This window comes from Chelon labrosus, assembly GCF_963514085.1.
Source record: "Chelon labrosus genome assembly, chromosome: 12".
In the NCBI taxonomy this organism is placed as follows: Eukaryota; Metazoa; Chordata; class Actinopteri; order Mugiliformes; family Mugilidae; genus Chelon; species Chelon labrosus.
Window position 1 is genome coordinate 14,220,531 of NC_140345.1, and position 17,186 is coordinate 14,237,716.

A 17,186-nucleotide genomic window follows, 5' to 3' on the forward strand; every position below is an offset into this window, starting at 1 on the left:
TGTTGAGGCTGTTTGTCAAAATCTAGGTATAAAAGCTGAATTGATTTACTTTCCATTGTCAATCAGTTTCTTTTTCAAAAGAAAGCACTTATTCAGTAATACACAGGATAAGATGTTACAATCCCTTGTGCCAAAATCCCAGGCAAAACACATTTAGAGGGCCTGTTCAACTAAGAAACCCTACCAATCCTACGGTCATGTGATATGACAATTAACCTATAATCTACATAAACTAAGTAAAAGCTGCTGGCTTGTAAGCCCATTGAGCAGCAGAGGATACTTCAAACATTGTAGAACATAAACTAACTAAACGCTGCTGGCTTGTATGGCCCGCTCAGCAGCTAACCATAGCCACCAAGCAACATGAAGACAACAGGAACCTGGCCTAAACAACAGCAGTATGCAGCATGTCATTGGGGTTTTCAAGTGGGCACCTCCTTTCACCGATGTTTCGTTAAGTTAGGCCCACGACACCTCGAGAAGGCTTAACAGTGAATTCCAGCATCCTGGAGTCACCCCCCTCTACACTGCCACTGCACAACCCTGTTTTCCTCACCATTCGATGTCTATCAACAACTAATATAGCAACTAATAACCAAGAGCAAACAACAATCAAATCTACCATGATTCGCTCCGTTGATGCGGGCTGAAACACATAACAAACAAACAAATCTACCATGATTCGCCCCATTGATGCGGGCCGAGAGGAGGAACTACAGTTTTTTACAACCTGGACCTTATTTCTGGCATAAATAATGATTGTTCACTCACCCATATAACTTTAGTGTAATTTGTAGTCGTTCGGGAGATAATTAGATCCGCGTATATCCATATAGTGGGAGTGACTGAGGCACCGAAACGCAGCCTCTAAATAACGCATTATCTGCCGCGAAACTTGTTCATGTCACCAATATTTTGTTATCGTACGCTAGTGTTATTCCCCATTGAGTCAGGAGTTACCTGTTATCATCATCCGGGGTCTGTAGACTGACCTACAGACCCTGGATGATGTCATCTCTGAGCGCTGCACGCACCCGTGACGGTCGGCTTGTTTACCTGTAATTTGCTACTGCTAGTTGTTTGCAACATGGCTGAATATTTTTCCGATTCTGAGGTTGTGGACGAACCATAGCAGTAGGGTCTGTAGGTCAATCTACAGACCCCGGATGATGATAACAGGCAACTCCGGACTCAACAGGGAATAGCACTAGTGTGCGATAACAAAATATTGGTGAAATGAATGAGTTTCGCGGCGTTTCGGTGCCCCAGTCACTCCCACTATATGGTATTTGCTGATCTAATTATCTCCCGAAGGACTACAAGTTATATGGGTGAGTAAACGATCGTATTTTATGCCAGAAATTAGGTCCAGGTTGTAAAAAACAGTAGTTCCCCTTTAAGTTTAAAATAAATTTATTCCACTGAAATGAATACCTACACTATTTCAGCTCTAGCATGCTGGTTAGATTCTGCAACCTCAAAGTTGTTTGTGATAAATGAAACTGATGGTTGTCTGCAACCATCACTTTCATTTACTCAGAATGTGTCAAGCTTAACCCAGTTCATGAGACAAGGGAACGTTACGAATCACAATAGGTTCCTGTTGACTGACATCATATACCATTTATTGATCTGTGAAAAGATTATAGACATCACACATAAAAAAAAGCTTCCACATGAGTTTTATTTCTGAGTAGTTATTCTTTTTATTGATATTTTAAAGAAAATAAAAAAATAACTTACAGAAGGGTCCATTTTAGCTCAGATCTCAAAACATTTTTATCATCAGAACAGCAAAACTGCAACTGCAATTAAAATGTTCAAAACAAAAGTGTAATACATCTTCATCAGACATGTGCAGATGGATGTTTTCTTTCTTTTCACTCCAACCGTTGATACACAGGGTGCAGCTCTGTCTGTAAGCATTAATTAGGCCAGCCTTAGGCAACTTTCTAACATGGAGCACCAACTGATCCACTTGATTCCAATGTGTCCTTAATGTGGCTGCTTGAAATCAACAGAGACTGTCCTTTAAGTTCAGATTCTCTTCTTTTAGGGGTACAAATGACTCCACTTTCAGACACACTTTTCTCTTTGCGTGTCTTCAATTGCTGCAGTAAAAGAATGACATGTATCACAGTAGTTCAACCCAGGTGTTAGCAGAGTAGGCGACTGTATTCGGACAGAGCCGAGGACTTTTTAACGCCGTCCCAGATACGGGCTGCATAGTGAAACCTGCAAAAACAAAAGCAAAGAGTGTGTTTGTTGATGCGTGTGTTTTTTAATTAGTGCTTATTGAACAAAAATAACACTGAAGCAGTCTATGCAACCATCAGCTGTATTGCTGATACACAAACCTTACTTAAGATGATATTCTTCATATGACATCTTCAACTGAGATGCAGGGATCAATAACTTAATAAACTTAGATGTTCTCTGCCACTCCCTGTGGTACATAGATGAACTTAGCATGAAGCTAAAAAGAAAATGCACAAAGAAGTACGTGACATTTACCAGTTTTTCTCTGTGAGAATGGTGTGTGACAGCTGACAGCGGGGCATGGCCAGAATTTGGCTGCGGAGCTTAGAAACCATGGTGGAGAAGGACGGGTGTCCTCTGTAGCCAGGGAGCAGAGAGAAGAGTGGGTATGTTCCTGACCCTAAACATCATATGAAGGTTAATTTACATCTCACACTATGTACCAGAGGAGTGTTGAAGAAAAAAAAAAAACCTGTTACAACCTGCTTTATTCAGATGATCCTCCCCATCGTTCTCTTGCAAAGGAAGCAAGAACATGTTGACCTCAGTTGCCAGGTAGTCGTGCCCCAGGCCTGGGAAGATATTGCAGTCTAGCATAGACAATGTACCTGAAAACAAACCCCATGTGAGTGAAGGTGTGGCCCGAGTTTTGAAGCACTTTGGCATGGCATGAATTGCTCATAATACAACCATTAGACATTCTCAAAAAAAAATAAAAATAAGTATGAGCAAGTGAATTCGGAAATTAACCCTTGAATTTAGTAACTTGCCAAACATGCTTGTGGCTGCAACCACTTCAAACAAATGTCTGCTGTTGGTCAGACTTGAACAACAGCGTTACCAAGAATAACCAGAATTATGCTAATCATTCATTATTGATCTTTTATCAAGGCATGGTTCATATCAGTAAATGCTGCTTGTCAAAAATGTAAAAAGAGTTAGTCTAATACACAAAAACAGTTTCACTTGGCACCTTTGTACTTCAGATGCGAATGGGCCATTAATTTGTCCACCACCATGTGCATGTTCTTCAGATTTCTCGGACAGAAATCCTCGCGCCTGGCCTTGTTCTGCAGGAACACTGGATGAGAGAGAAATTACAAAAAGAGATATTGATATAATTGACACTGGACTGTGTGTACGACTGTGGGTTTCTGCATAAGACAGGCACCTATATGAGGATAGTACTCCGCTCCATCGTCGTTGCCTGACGAGCCAGTGCTGTCATGACTTGCAGATGGAGTGGAAGGCTTCAGCATCTCAGCAGTCTGAAGAAATCTAGCAATAAAAATGACAAACATGACGAATGATAACGTCACCATCTGCATTGATGGAGCAATAGTTGCATGTGCAGGGTAACTGTCAAGATACCAGGAGAAATTATGGACTGTTTCTGCATCAGTAATCAGTGTAGCAAAATAAATAAATCTATGGACTTGTATCCAAAACAGGGACGCACTAAAAGTGACCAGATTTTCAGAAGATACAGTACAACCACCTTGGAGATACAAATGCTATACTATACTACAAATGTGTCATTTTTTAAATGAAGAAAGCAAGACTCCAGTCTGCAAAAGTAATGTCAAAGAAGACTGTCTAATGGTTTAGAGGTCGAGTCTCTAAACCACTTCTCAGAAGGGGGAACTAGACCAAACACTTAAAGGGGAACTCCGGCGCAAAATGAACCTGGGGTTAATAACACATGTGTACCGAGTTCGACCGTTCTCTGGTATTTGTTTTCATGTATTTGTTTTGTTAGTCAAATGTGACCAGTTTTCTTGCAAACCGCTATTTAGCGTATAACGCTAGCCTTCGGGGCACACCGACACATAAAAAGAAATCGCTATTTCTATACCACTAACAAGGCTCACAATATCACCACACTTACACGGTAGCATAACTAGGGTCTCTACATGTAAACCGAAGCATTGAGAACTTTGCAAGTATACAGGCAGTTTATTAAAAAAGGAACACAGTACCGTTGGCGTCCGGCTCGCTTATCCAGGCGGGCGCCATCTTGGGGAAACTCAACTCTCTTCGTTCAGTGCTCTCAGTGCTTTCTTCCGGCAACAGAGAGTTCAGTTTCCCCAAGATGGCGCCCGCCTGGATAAGCGAGCCGGACGCCAACGGTACTGTATTCCTTTTTTAATAAACTGCCTGTAAACTTGCAAAGTTCTCAATGGTTCGGTTTACATGTAGAGACCCTAGTTATGCTACCGTGTAAGTGTGGTGATATTGTGAGCCTTGTTAGTGGTATAGAAATAGCGATTTCTTTTACTGTGTCGGTGTGCCCCGAAGGCTAGCGTTATACGCTAAATAGCGGTTTGCAAGAAAACTGGTCACATTTGACTAACAAAACAAATACATGAAAACAAATACCAGAGAACGGTCGAACTCGGTACACATGTGTTATTAACCCCAGGTTCATTTTGCGCCGGAGTTCCCCTTTAAGGTGTGGTAACAGGTAGTTGCATTTAACAGGGGAGTGACTCAAAATCCAAGTTAGAAATTTGTTGCGCAAACATACACATACACTCTTGTATGTGTATGACAAAAGAAGAAATTTGCAGAAGTCAAACAGAGTGGTTGTAGTGAGTGCGGTTTGTGCCTCTGTGGGACATAGACCGCTTCACATTCAACAATGCAAATTCCTCGATGTGGTCCATCGTTATTGATACGAATAAAGTTCTTGGCTTGAAAAATGTGGGAGATCCCTGGTGTAGAACATAAAACCACTAAAAGTCTAGTACAGTCACCTCTGTACATACCTGTACTTCCTGTTATTACTTTCTTTTCACTTCTGGTTAGATCTTTATATGTGTAATTCATTGACCCTATCTGTAACCAGCACAATGAAGTAGATTTTAGTCTAATCTAGTTGTTGTAACGTCTTAAACACGCCTATTCCTACACAGCAGTGAGGCTGTCAGTGCAATTCATCTCCTATCTAACTGATGACAGCTTTTGCTTTCAGCTTTGTGAAAGATGGTGAACTATCCCTTTTGATGACAGCCTTTGCCGACTCACATACCCAAAAAAGGAGTTACTCACATCATTCATTACTAGTAGTGTAAAACCCGGATCTTTCGAGGGATTAAGATCATTCTGAGTCATTCACTGATATGAGCCGGGTTGTGCAAGTCACTTGAGTCATTTGACCCAAAACGGCCCGATTGCGAAAGAAAGTGTTTCCAGTACTTTCACTTGAGACATAATGAAGCATAGTAAACACCTAAGAACGGATTATTACAGTTACCTGTTATTGCCATGTATCAGTTCATTGTGATCATGTAAACGTGGCCACTGAAAATCATATCAAGTACAGTAGCTTACATAAGCCTAAACCTAAAGCTCAAAATTAGGCTGTGCAAAAAACACGAATGAGGACAGGGTCACTGCTATGAATGAATATTTTATTTTCTTATGGTCCAAAACAGGGGTGTCAAACTCCTATAAATCAAATTTAGTCAAATTTACCTATAAATAATGACAACTCCAAATGTTTCCCTCCAAATGTTTCCCTCAACCCTACATTTCTTAAGAAAAAGAAATGCAATTTCTGTTTAGTTCTAGGTCTCAGTTGTTATGTCCACAGATATGTGTGAACCCTAGGAATAGCAGTTACTTTTATGGAAAAATTGCAGTTAATGTCTTCAGTGTAATTTTTGCACTTTGCAAATTCATCCTGCTGGCCAGATTAGACCCTCTGGTGGGCCGGTTCTGGCCCCCGGGCCGTATGTTCGACACGTATGGTCTAAAATGTATGTGGAGTGGAAGCAGAGTAGGCAACAACATAGGCTCCAGTGAGATTCAGTATCATAACGTTACTCACAGTCTAGAAGAAAACAGACAGTCTAAATTTTAAAATATGCTCAGTTTTTGTCCGTCTTTAGACTGGCTACAGGCGGCAACACATTAAGGGCATTTGTGTTTTCTCTGAGATGAGAATGATCCCTGAGTCCGTTAAGTTTCGTTTCTCTGCCAACGAGTGAGTGGCTGTTGACTCCCTGCAGAGAGTTGCGACTTGTGAGTACCTGCGGAGTCAGTTTCGTTTCTCTGTGTATTGTGCGTAATGTGAGAGAGTGGCTGAGTGCCTTAGTTTGCTTACATTTTGTTTCTCTGCCGAGTGAGATGTAAGATGTTTGAATAGTGCCGTTTATTGATTACATATCAGTCAAATGTGGTAGGACTCAGTAGACGTCTAGATTCATAATTCTTGAGTCTTCTTTGGTGGCTGGTTAAATGAGCTGGATCCCGAATCTTTTTTTCACCGCTATTCATTACTATTCACTGTGAACGATTACTTTGCACGCCTCAAACAATGTCGTGCTTGTGTTGTGTTTTTCCTATTGCTCCTGAAAGTGCCTGTCCCCATTAGTTGGATCATCTCTCAGTGTCTCACAAAATCTACCTGGAAACACAGTGTCAGCACATGCTTGACAGGCACACTGCCAGTCATTCTTGACAAGTCTGGCTTTGCCCGCATTTGTTGTTTGCAAGACCAACTGAAAGAGGCAGCATAACTAAGATAATGAAAAAGTGAAAGCAAATATCCTTCCAAGATACATTATGAAATGCTCAACATTCCTTTCGGGTACGGGGGACTTTCAAGATATAGTCAGAGCCTTCTTGAGCGCTACCCTTTCCTTTTTTCCTGTTAGTCTGGAAAATAAGTAGCAGATAAACAAGTACCTACCTGTAAAGATTCAAGTCAGTGAACCAGTCTTGGACGACAATTACAACATGGCACACTGTGAAGAGGAAGGCCGCGATCTGAAGAGACTGTTGACAGATTATACAGAGAATACAAATGTGCTTACATGTCAGTGTACATTACTGTGTTTACAGTGAATCATCACTAAACTGTCATTACAGTGAATTGCAGGAAAGAAGGTATACAGCACAGTCGTTCCAGTGGCTATTACAGGAGGACTCAAATCACGCACTTCCCTCTACAGGCCAGTCACATACCTGCATCTCAATGTATGTGTGAGGAAGGTTGTACTCCGGAGGCAACTTCCGATCGTTGTTGATAAGGTGGTCCAGAACTGATGGGCTGAGCATTGGCTAAAGAAACAAGAAAGGCACTTAAACACAATCTGTTGCTTCTATGCAGCTTCTGTCAGTTCCACTTTCTTCAGACTGTCCATGAATTACTCACATTGTGACAGCAAAATGAAAATAACACAGCAGATGAAAGAGAAACCGTGACTCACACTTCATTCTTACCTGTGTATCCAAGAAGATGACTCTCTCCTGCGTGATAAAGAAATCAATGCCCGTGCTCTGATTTCCACCTCTTTCCTTGATTTCTTGACTCTGGGCTCTGAATACATAACTCCTGTTCAAACAAATATACAAACAGCATATCTGTAGTACTTCGTTATATGGTTTCTAGTACAAGTGTATTCTGTAGAGTGCGATACACTGAACAGGTGTTAAATGTTGTTTTGTTCAAAAACAAAATATTAAGATCCACTGTAAGGAAGAGTCATATCGCCCCCGTGTGTTCAGGAGGTGTATATCACTTTTTATGTTTGGCTTTATAAATTTTGAAGGGTAGCATAAGTGCACAAGTAAAGATTAATACATTAATACATCTTAAAGGAACAGTGCCGCACTATACCTCAGCTTCATGAAAGCTGTGGTATTCAGCACTTGTTAAAAATAACTGGGAGAGCTGTTGATTCAACTGTGTTTTCATTTTGGAGGCTGTGGTTTGTAGTGCTATTAAACTGTATTGTGTTGTTTCCGTTATGACTAAATGACAGAAACACTTCTGTATTGAATTCAATCCAGTTTAACAACATCATGAACTACACCCTCCATAATGGTCATATAAACTTTTCTGATGCCATTTCAACATAAACTGAACATTATAACATTATAGTGCAGGCCTACTACTTTAGAAAGCATTTGTTTTCACTAGTGTACCTATTTTTTTTGCAAGAGTGTACATAGAAATGTATTTTAAAATGGTATATGTGAGAACTACTCCAGGTGATAGATAATAATATATATGAATGATAAAATATATCAAATTAACAGAAAGAATGTATGTATGGAGTCAATCTCAATTTTGTCTGAAGCAAACATTTGTAATCAACCAAACACGTAACTTCTTCACTTAACTATAAGAACGGGGAAGGTGTTTGAGTCCTACAGACTTTGAAAAAGTAATTACATCGGATGATTTTTATTGTTTGTTTTAAGTTGACATACTCAAACAAATGACATACACATTTGACATTTGTGAGTTACTTTCAAGATTTAAATAAGTTAAGGAAACATATGAATCCCATGTAAAGTATGAGTACACCATATACTCCTCATACCTTCAAATACATAAAATTAAAACCTAGGTTCCAGGTTAAGTGCCACCATTTCCTTTGGCATGACAGGTCTTATTCAAACTTCTGACAGTGAGGGTCTGGTGCTTTGTTCGGCTGCTTGAGTGTGTGGCATTATCATTTCAAGAGCCAAGGCTCTGAGAAAGAAACTGCTGTGAATGTCCTTGAATCTTGCTAAAGGCAAAACTCCGCCGGCGCAGGAGCCCCCCTGTTGAGTATAGGCGGTCTTTAATGTGACTCAGGACGCATTGCGTTCACACTACCAAAGGAGTGCAGACAAATGAGGACACATGCGACTGTTGAGAAAAAGAATGATTTGAAGCGTCGACTGAATTAACACCATATCTATGAGGTTTAATCATATAACCAAACTATTGGATTAACACCGAATTTATAACATTAAACACTATGTCTGTAATCATGTAACCAAACTGTAGTTAGATAGAGGGAGAAAAGATAACAACCGTGTGACCCTGACCGATAGATGAACTGCAAGAAGCTGTACACCCAAGAAGACAGGTAGCAAGTAGGCAGCAATATGGAGGACAGGACTGACTCTTATCAGACCATATATGTAAGTATGAGTAATGCTAACGCAGCAGATTAGGGACAGAAAGGCCTCCAGTCAGAATATGCATGGATGTAGGATACTGCATGTGCATTTTTGTTTTGTTTTTGTTTGTTTTTTTTGTTTTTTTAAAAAAAGCCGCCTGGAAGACGAGGGGATAGACGTGTATATCCAAGGGAGAACAAAGAAATGTTTTTTGAAAAGGGCTGTGTCCAACACTTGCACCACGCCATAAAATCAGTCAGACTTCGCATGGCATTCTGAACTGACTCGGGTTTATTTCTTTTTGGGAATAAACTCTGCTTGCGTCAAACTTGGACCGTCTTCAGCGATTCTTTTTGACTTTGAAGAGACTTCAGATACCAGTAGATTCTAAGAACCTAGATTACATGTTGAATTAAAGAGGTATAGGCTATTATCTGGCCCCACCCTGTACCTCAAATTTTTGGTCAGATATTGGTTCTCTAAAATCAGGGTTTCCTGAAATTATTTTCCAGGACTTTTCCAGGACATTTTCAGCTGCTACAGAGACAAGTTATCATGTCATACAGTAATACATTCCCCTGTCCCGCTCTTTGTTTGGAATGATACTAGCGACTCTGGCACTTTTCAACTTACTGTAGTCCCGAGTTTTGTCTCTAGGCGCGGGGTCTGAAAAGTCGCTAAAGCCAGAAATTCTCTGCTAAAGCTAGCGACAAAATCAAATTTGATTTGCTGGTAGTGTCACGTGGGGCACTGCGCTGGCTAGAAGCAGAGAAGCTCTGTGCCGTATGTTGCCCAGAAGACATGCATGCGCATAACTTTTAACCCGTTTGCATTCGCTCAGAAGGCAGGGGGAGGATAAATAATTTTCCAGGATAACTTAATAATTTCCAGGACATTTGACCTTTTTTCTCATTTTCCATATGTTTTCCATGACTGGAAAATTGGTCAATCATTTTCCAGGTTTTCCAGGACGCGTGGGAACCCTGAAAATGCAATCTCAGGCCAAGTCCACACGTACCAAAACGACCCCCCCCCCCCCATTTTCCCTGGCATCGTTTCAAGAATATTTGCATACAAACGGATCCATCTCAATACGCTACTTCATATTCCAAGCCTATAGGTGGCGCTGTTTCAGCTTCAGAAATTCACCAAAGAAAGGGAGGAAGAGGCGGAGCATACGCATAAAGCTTGAGCGCTGTTCACAAATCGGCAGTAGAGGTGGAAGGCTAAGCTCGAGGGGTGTGGCGATGACATCGTTGAAACGCAAGTATGCGTTTCTGCCATCCAAACGAACACTCAAGGGCTGCGTTTGCGAATTTTTTCACCCTGGGACAAGGTTTCAGAAAAGTTTGTTTTAAGGCAATGCGTTTACAGGGTTCGTTTGGACGATCGGCCAAAACGATGCAAAACATCTGCATTTAAACCAAAAAAGGGTCTCCGTGTGGATGGCCCCTCAGTGCGTCCTGGGGGTGTTCACACCTTTCTTTTACAATGGCCACTTGCGATCAGTTTCCCCAGATGGGATCTTAATGCAAGGACTGAACAGGCCCTAAGTAGTCCCTAATTACTTCATAATTACCTCATATTGCCTACTGTTTATGTGTCTCTTCAAATAAAGGAATGCATCATACTGTGTAGTGTAGAGCGGGTTATAAATCAAATCCTTGGTGTTATCACTTTACCTTTGATCTTCCTCAGGAGTGTTGGCGGATAACAGTGACATTATCGTTGATTTCCCAGTTCCCTGCAGGCCAATGACTCCCACCACCAACATGTCGGTCTGGTCCCTCAAATACTGCAACGCATCACAACAAAAACACCTTTATATGAGCAGATCATGTACAGTATGATGAAAACATTACCTCATTTTGCTAACTCACCTCCATGGCACTGTCACACCAATTCATCTGATCATCCACCAGTTTAATGCTGTGCTTCATCTTCTCCGGAGGAAGGAGTTTAGACTGACCGACCAAAGCTGGAAGTCATGTGGAGGGATTCAAGATATATTTTTCTTATCTCTACAAGCACAGTTTAGCCTTATATTATATACACTGCCTGGCCAAAATAAAAAGGTCGCCACCAGAAGTCGTCACAAGATTTGTTTCCATCCAGTGTTGCATTAATTTTTCACCAAGATCTTGTATTGATGATGTGTGAGTCTGTGCAAAGCCTTCTCCATCACATCCCAAAGATGACCTCATTCTTTGGGCACATAATGTTGCTGAACCTAGACCTGAGCAACTGCAGCAACCCCAGATCATAGCACTGCCCCCACAGGCTTGTACAGTAGACACTAGGCATGATGGGTGCATCACTGCCTCCGCCTTTCATCTTACCCTGATGCCCCCATCACTCTGGAACAGGGTAAATCTGGACTCATCAGACCACATGACCTTCTTCCATTGCTCCAGAGTCCAATCTTTATGCTCCCTAACAAACTGAGGCCTTTTTTTCCAGTTAGCCTCACTGATTAGTGGTTTTCTTAAGGCTACACATCTGTTCAATCCCAATCTCTTGAGTTTCCTTCACATTGTACATGTTTAAATGTTCTTACTTTCACTATTAAACATAGTCCTGAGTTCTACTGTTGTTTTTCTTTGATGTGATTTCACCAAACGTTTAAGTGATCACCGATCACGATCCATGAGGATTTTTTTTCCAGCCACATTTCTTCCTCAAAGACGATGGTTCCCCTCTATCCTTCCAGTTTTTAACAATGCAGTTCTTGGACAGTTCTTAACCCAATTTTAGTAGTTTCTTCAATCTCCTTAGATGTTTTCTCTGCTTGGTGCATGCCAATGATTTGACCCTTCTCAAACAGACTCTTTTTCTACGACCACAAGATGTGTCTTTAGACATGGTTGTTTAAGACATGAGAAGATACTCATCGCATCAGTTGGGGTTAAATAACTTGTTTCCAGCTGAAAGATAATCACCCATGCAGTAATTATCCAATAGGAGGCTCCTACCCATTTGCTTAGTTAAATCCAGGTGGCGACTTTTTTATTTGGCCAGGCAGTGTATATACATAGTAAACTATATTTTACTTTAACAACAGAGCAGAAAAAAAAATACTCACGGTCCACAGCACTGCTTGATGCAGAAGCACCCATCCCTCTGTTTTGGATCTGGTACACAGGCTGAGTAGGTCGCTGCCCTTCCCTCTCCATCTTGGAGGGACCTGGGCCAGAGGACTGGGCTGCTGCCTCTGGCGGAGTCCCTGGCTTCCCTCCATCATCTCTGGCTTTCATTAGCATTATTGGCTTCTCTAGGACTGGAGCTCCACTGACGGGTGCAGTTTGTGATGGCTTAGCCTTGGGAGATGATCCAACAACAGTTTGGGATCAACAGATCACATTACGTTAAACATGCAGTGTGTTTAAAGGAAAAAAGCTTAATCTCAGAGTCTGGTTAACGTACCCTTTCCCCGGGGGGTTTTGCAAGAATGATGGGGGTCTTCTGAATGAGAGGACCTGGTGGATCCTCGCTCCCATCCTGATCAGAACATAGTCACTTGAGTTTGTGTCGTGTTATAAAGACGTCAAAGCAGCAACAATTGTTAGAGTTTATGTTTGCTTTACCCTTCGCTCTCTCGGCTGGTATTCCCGATCTCGACTGGGACCAGACAGATTTTGTCCCGGAGGTCCAGTATCTCTGTCTCCCCGGCGTCGCCTTCTCCTGCGTCCCTGGCCGTACATGCCAGGCTGGCTGTGACCGGACTCCGACATCTCGCAGCGAACAACTATTCTCAATGGAAAGCTAGCAAACGATGGGAACCCAGTTCAAGCAGACGCCGGCTGTGGGGAATTTTAGTGGCGTTTACGTTTAATGATATTAGTTAGCTAGGAGAGATGCCGTCGTAGTTCAACCACCTGTCTATGGACGTAAACAACAGTAGCTAAATCTTCCCGGTGGTGTGCTTGTTTCATAACTCAGCGCTGGCTGTTAGAGCACAATGAAGCGGTATGTTGTTATCAACGCATTTAAAGAAACTCCACTCGCCTGAAACGCTCTTTAATGCCTAACAAACGCATCTCGTTCGTCGCATAAATCGAGCCGTCAAGAAACAAACTACTGATTAGTTCCCACCACGTCTGGAGGGACTATTTGAAGTAAGAAAACCGCGAAAAGGAATGTATAAATATAGATTATTGTTATATCTTCCACTTTAACCGTGTTCTGATGGTTATTTTTTCGTTTCCACCATTCAAATAGTTTTTATTGCCTTGTTCAGTCGAAGAGATTAAGTCTTCTCCTTCCTTTAACTTTAACATTGATAAATGTGTCGTACCTTTTCTAACTGAATTAACTTACTCTTTTGTTTTTAATAACAACATATAGCAAGTACATAACACGCGTGTTTCCCAGTGTTTAGAGAAATATTGAATTGCCTTTGGTGAAAGAAGTTGAGAGAAAACTCGGCGATGCATTCTGGGACATGTAGGCGTCTCCCTTCCGGTTTACACCGGATATAGATGTGCTCGGTGTTCGGACTTGGCCGCCATGAAGATCTGGACTGTGTCTTCAAATATGAAAATTAAAAGGTTTATCTTTTTGTAATGTGGCCACTCATACTTGTAGTATCACAATCTGCACATCTGGACACGCTTCAGATGTACATCTGGAATGGAAGTAGTTTATTTATCTGGAAAGCCAAAACATTACTTGTTAAAATTAACGTGAGATGTTTGTATTTTTTTTTATTTTTTATTTTTTACAGTACATGATTTGGGCAAATCGTGAGCTCGTACTTGATCTTCTAGACTGGGGTAAGTACTGGTTACCTGTGCAGGTAGCATAATGTAACGTAAGGTAACTAAGGTAGCGTATGTGACATAGTCCCACTCACTAAAACAAGCGTCAACAGTTAGCTAAAAATGGGGAATGGTTCTAATGTTTTGTCCTGGCAAGAGAGGACACGAGTTTTACAGTTGTGATGTTAATATTATGTATTTTTGTATTTAATTATTGGAAGATTGATTTACGCCAGTTACCATGTCTATGGTTTACTTTACAATCCGTCAAAAAGTATGAATTGGGCACAGTTGTCCAAACCATAACGGTAACGTCTTCAAGTAGCTCACTTTACAGAAAACATAAATTTATTAAAGACATACACAGTGACAAAGATTGAAGAGAGAAAGACAGAGATAGCATCTTGGTGAAGCTGTAGTTACATTGTCACAGGCGTGCTGTGAGCTAGCTCAATGCTAACGTGCTCACAGTTACAATGCTAACATGCTACGGTATTGTTCAGTGGGGGCACCATTTTCGCTGTCACAGTTTAGCATGTTAGCATGCTAACATTGCTAATTAGCATTGACCAAAAAAAAAAAAAAGGCTGATGGGAATGTCACGTTGCTTGCATATAGACATAGACCAATCTATTGGACACATTTAACCAAATCTGATCTGATTTTAGCAGAATATGAAGAGAAAGTACTTGACTTGCTCAGTCCAGCATGAGCTTGCAAGATGTTTGACTCAAAAAGCCACAAATGTGAACCTTGTAATCGTTCCAGGTGAAGTCATGTCATCTCAAAGTCAAAGCGATTTATCTTCTGAGTATCATGAACGTGGTTGTTGAGGGAATGTCTGGGATTTGCGTTCATTAATTCAGATAAATAATCAGTCATGAGTATTATATGATTTAAAGTTTTTTGTTGTTGTGTTTTGTGTCTGTTGACTATTAATTTTATCTCTTAACCACAAATATGAAAAGGTCTTATGATCTTATGACAGAGTGGAAGTCTGCCGTGATATGTGCAACCTGCAATATGGATTTATTCCCAAATATTTTAAATGACTCAATTCTGCCTTAACTTGCAGGCAACCCAGAGATTGATATGACCAGCTACTTATGATTGAGGACTCAAGCAGCGATGAAGAATGTCTATTCACAATAAGGCAGGTGTGTGATGTACATCCGTGTGCAAAACGTTGGGAATGTGGCAAAAACAACGGCAACTTAAAAAGTTTGATGTCGCACTATAAAAGCCACAATATCAAAGCCACCTGCCGCCTCTGCACGGTTACTTTCGGTCGCGTGACGTCACTCTCCACTCACCTGGATGATGCACCCTCGCCACCGCTCTGCAGAAAGGGCCGTCAGTCTTTCAGTAATGTGTGGGAGCTGAACAAGCATGCAGCGGCGCATTGCATGGACTCTGCATCATTTCAAGAAGGTTGATCTCTGCTGTCGTATACGAGAGGCAGGACTGAGGCGACGCTCCTAAAGAAGTGACTGCGCAACAAACCGCAAACTGTTCCCCACGTCAGTCGCTGTCAGAGCCGAATCCCGAACAGAGAGTTGAGATGAAGCCTGAGGCGTCTGAAAGCTGTGTGGAATACATCGTGGGTGAAGATGATAACGATTTTGACATGAAAAATGACAGCGAGAAGTCCGATTATTCGTCGAGCTCCGAATCCGATGACGAGGACAAGGCTTGCTCTAAATCTGCAGACTTGAGCCCAGATGATCCAGAATCGGATGGCTCAAGTTCGTCTGGTAATTCCAGTGACTCTTCCAGCAGTCCGCCCTCTAAAACCAGCCCCGCAGCCATTCCTAATAATAGTTCAATATGTTCAATGTGTGGCAGAGGGCCATTTAGGTCAATTAAGGTTCATTTGCTTCACTGCAGCGGCGTCAAGGTAAAATATCAGTGTTTTTTGTGCAAGAAGGTCTTTCTAAATGAGGCGTCTCTTAACGAACACTTCATGCATTTGTATTCCTGTAACGTCTGTGGCCAAGTTTTCTCTCAGCAGAACTTGTACAATTGCCACCAGTGTCCCAAGGGAAAAAAGATACCTTTGGCCCTCTTTTGTTCTGAGTTCATGCCAAAAGCATGTAACATATGCAAATCCTTTTTCACTTCTGAGAAAACTTTGTTAGACCATGTTACCAGAGTTCACGTGTCTGTGGTTAGCACCAAAGTGCGCATTATTCCTAAATCATTACTGTCGACTGATAAAAAGGTTGTACCAGTTATCCATAGCACAGAAGTACTGTCGAACATCTCCAGTCCAAACGCAGTAAACCAGGCCATTAATGGAAAGCTCCATGATGGCCTGGATGCAGCGTCCGCCGTTGTGAAATCTAGCCCGCCCTCTCTCTCGCCCTCCTCCCACCCGAGCACACCTTCTGCCAAAACACACACGGTGTCAGCTGCTGCGCCTGTGAAAAGTGGTGCTATGGTTCAGCCGGCCAACCAGACTTCAAGCCATAGTTCTGCACCTTTATTTGTCTCTCCCGTTGCCACTGACACGACACAAGACACTGTGGCCTCCGACCCCGACTCTCCAACAACGCCCACTATCCTGGCCATGTTCGAGAACGACAGCCAGGATGCGGCTCTGATGAAACGCATGAACACAGGCTGGCGCTCCAAGGCCCCTTACCCCTGCAGGCAGTGCGGAGCCATCTTGCGGCAGCCCTCCCTCATCATCAGCCACCGCTACCTCCACCGAGGTCGGCGCTCACACCGGTGCCAGTGCGGCAGAGCTTTTAAGCACCGGCTGCACCTCTTGCGACATTGTGTTCAGCATGCGGAGGCCCTAAGCTACATCTGTGTCAACTGTGGGGACACTTTCACGGGAGCTAAACTCTTAGCTCAGCACCTGAACGGCAAATCACGGGGAAAATCCCGTTCGGGACATACATGGAAAAGTACGGTTAAGACAAAGTGCAGAATGCCCTTTATATGTGACTGTGGACAGCTCTTTTTAAGGCCTTCGGCTTACATATGGCACCAACTTAAAAACAGAACAAAAAAGGTGAACAACTGAGGAAGGCTACGAAATGACATTGGTTTTTGGGTGCTGTTTAAAAAATGGAATAAAATCAGAAGGTATATTTCACACGTGCAATCTGGTTGTCACTGTTTAATTACGGTCTTACCAAGAGGCAAATTCAAAGCAAACACATATTTTTAATGGCTTTGAATTCTTAACATGTCTTGGGTGGTTGTTAACATGTTTTCACCATGTGCAAATGATACTTTGTAAACGTGTAAAATACGTTC

General features: G+C 42.0%; 2 protein-coding genes across 2 annotated transcripts; one reads left to right on the forward strand and one right to left on the reverse strand.

Annotated features, from left to right (window-relative positions):
• Positions 1-1,689: 1,689 nt before the first annotated feature.
• smg9 (SMG9 nonsense mediated mRNA decay factor) lies at positions 1,690-14,966 on the reverse strand. The gene is made up of 13 exons (XM_084557634.1): positions 12,747-14,966; positions 12,586-12,660; positions 12,245-12,479; positions 11,043-11,140; positions 10,845-10,957; positions 7,489-7,600; positions 7,231-7,326; positions 6,956-7,041; positions 3,431-3,537; positions 3,233-3,340; positions 2,742-2,867; positions 2,515-2,659; positions 1,690-2,235 (listed from the first exon to the last, which is right to left on the reverse strand). Exons 1-13 carry the CDS (start codon positions 12,891-12,893, stop codon positions 2,157-2,159), a joined length of 1,527 nt encoding a protein of 508 aa, XP_084413760.1. The 5' UTR covers positions 12,894-14,966; the 3' UTR covers positions 1,690-2,156.
• Positions 14,967-15,345: 379 nt separating this feature from the next.
• LOC311497356 (uncharacterized protein) lies at positions 15,346-16,950 on the forward strand (the record flags this gene model as incomplete). The annotated part of the gene is made up of 1 exon (XM_084557637.1): positions 15,346-16,950. The coding sequence occupies exon 1, from the start codon at positions 15,481-15,483 to the stop codon at positions 16,948-16,950; it is 1,470 nt and encodes a 489-aa protein (XP_084413763.1). The 5' UTR covers positions 15,346-15,480.
• Between the last annotated feature and the right edge of the window lie 236 nt (positions 16,951-17,186).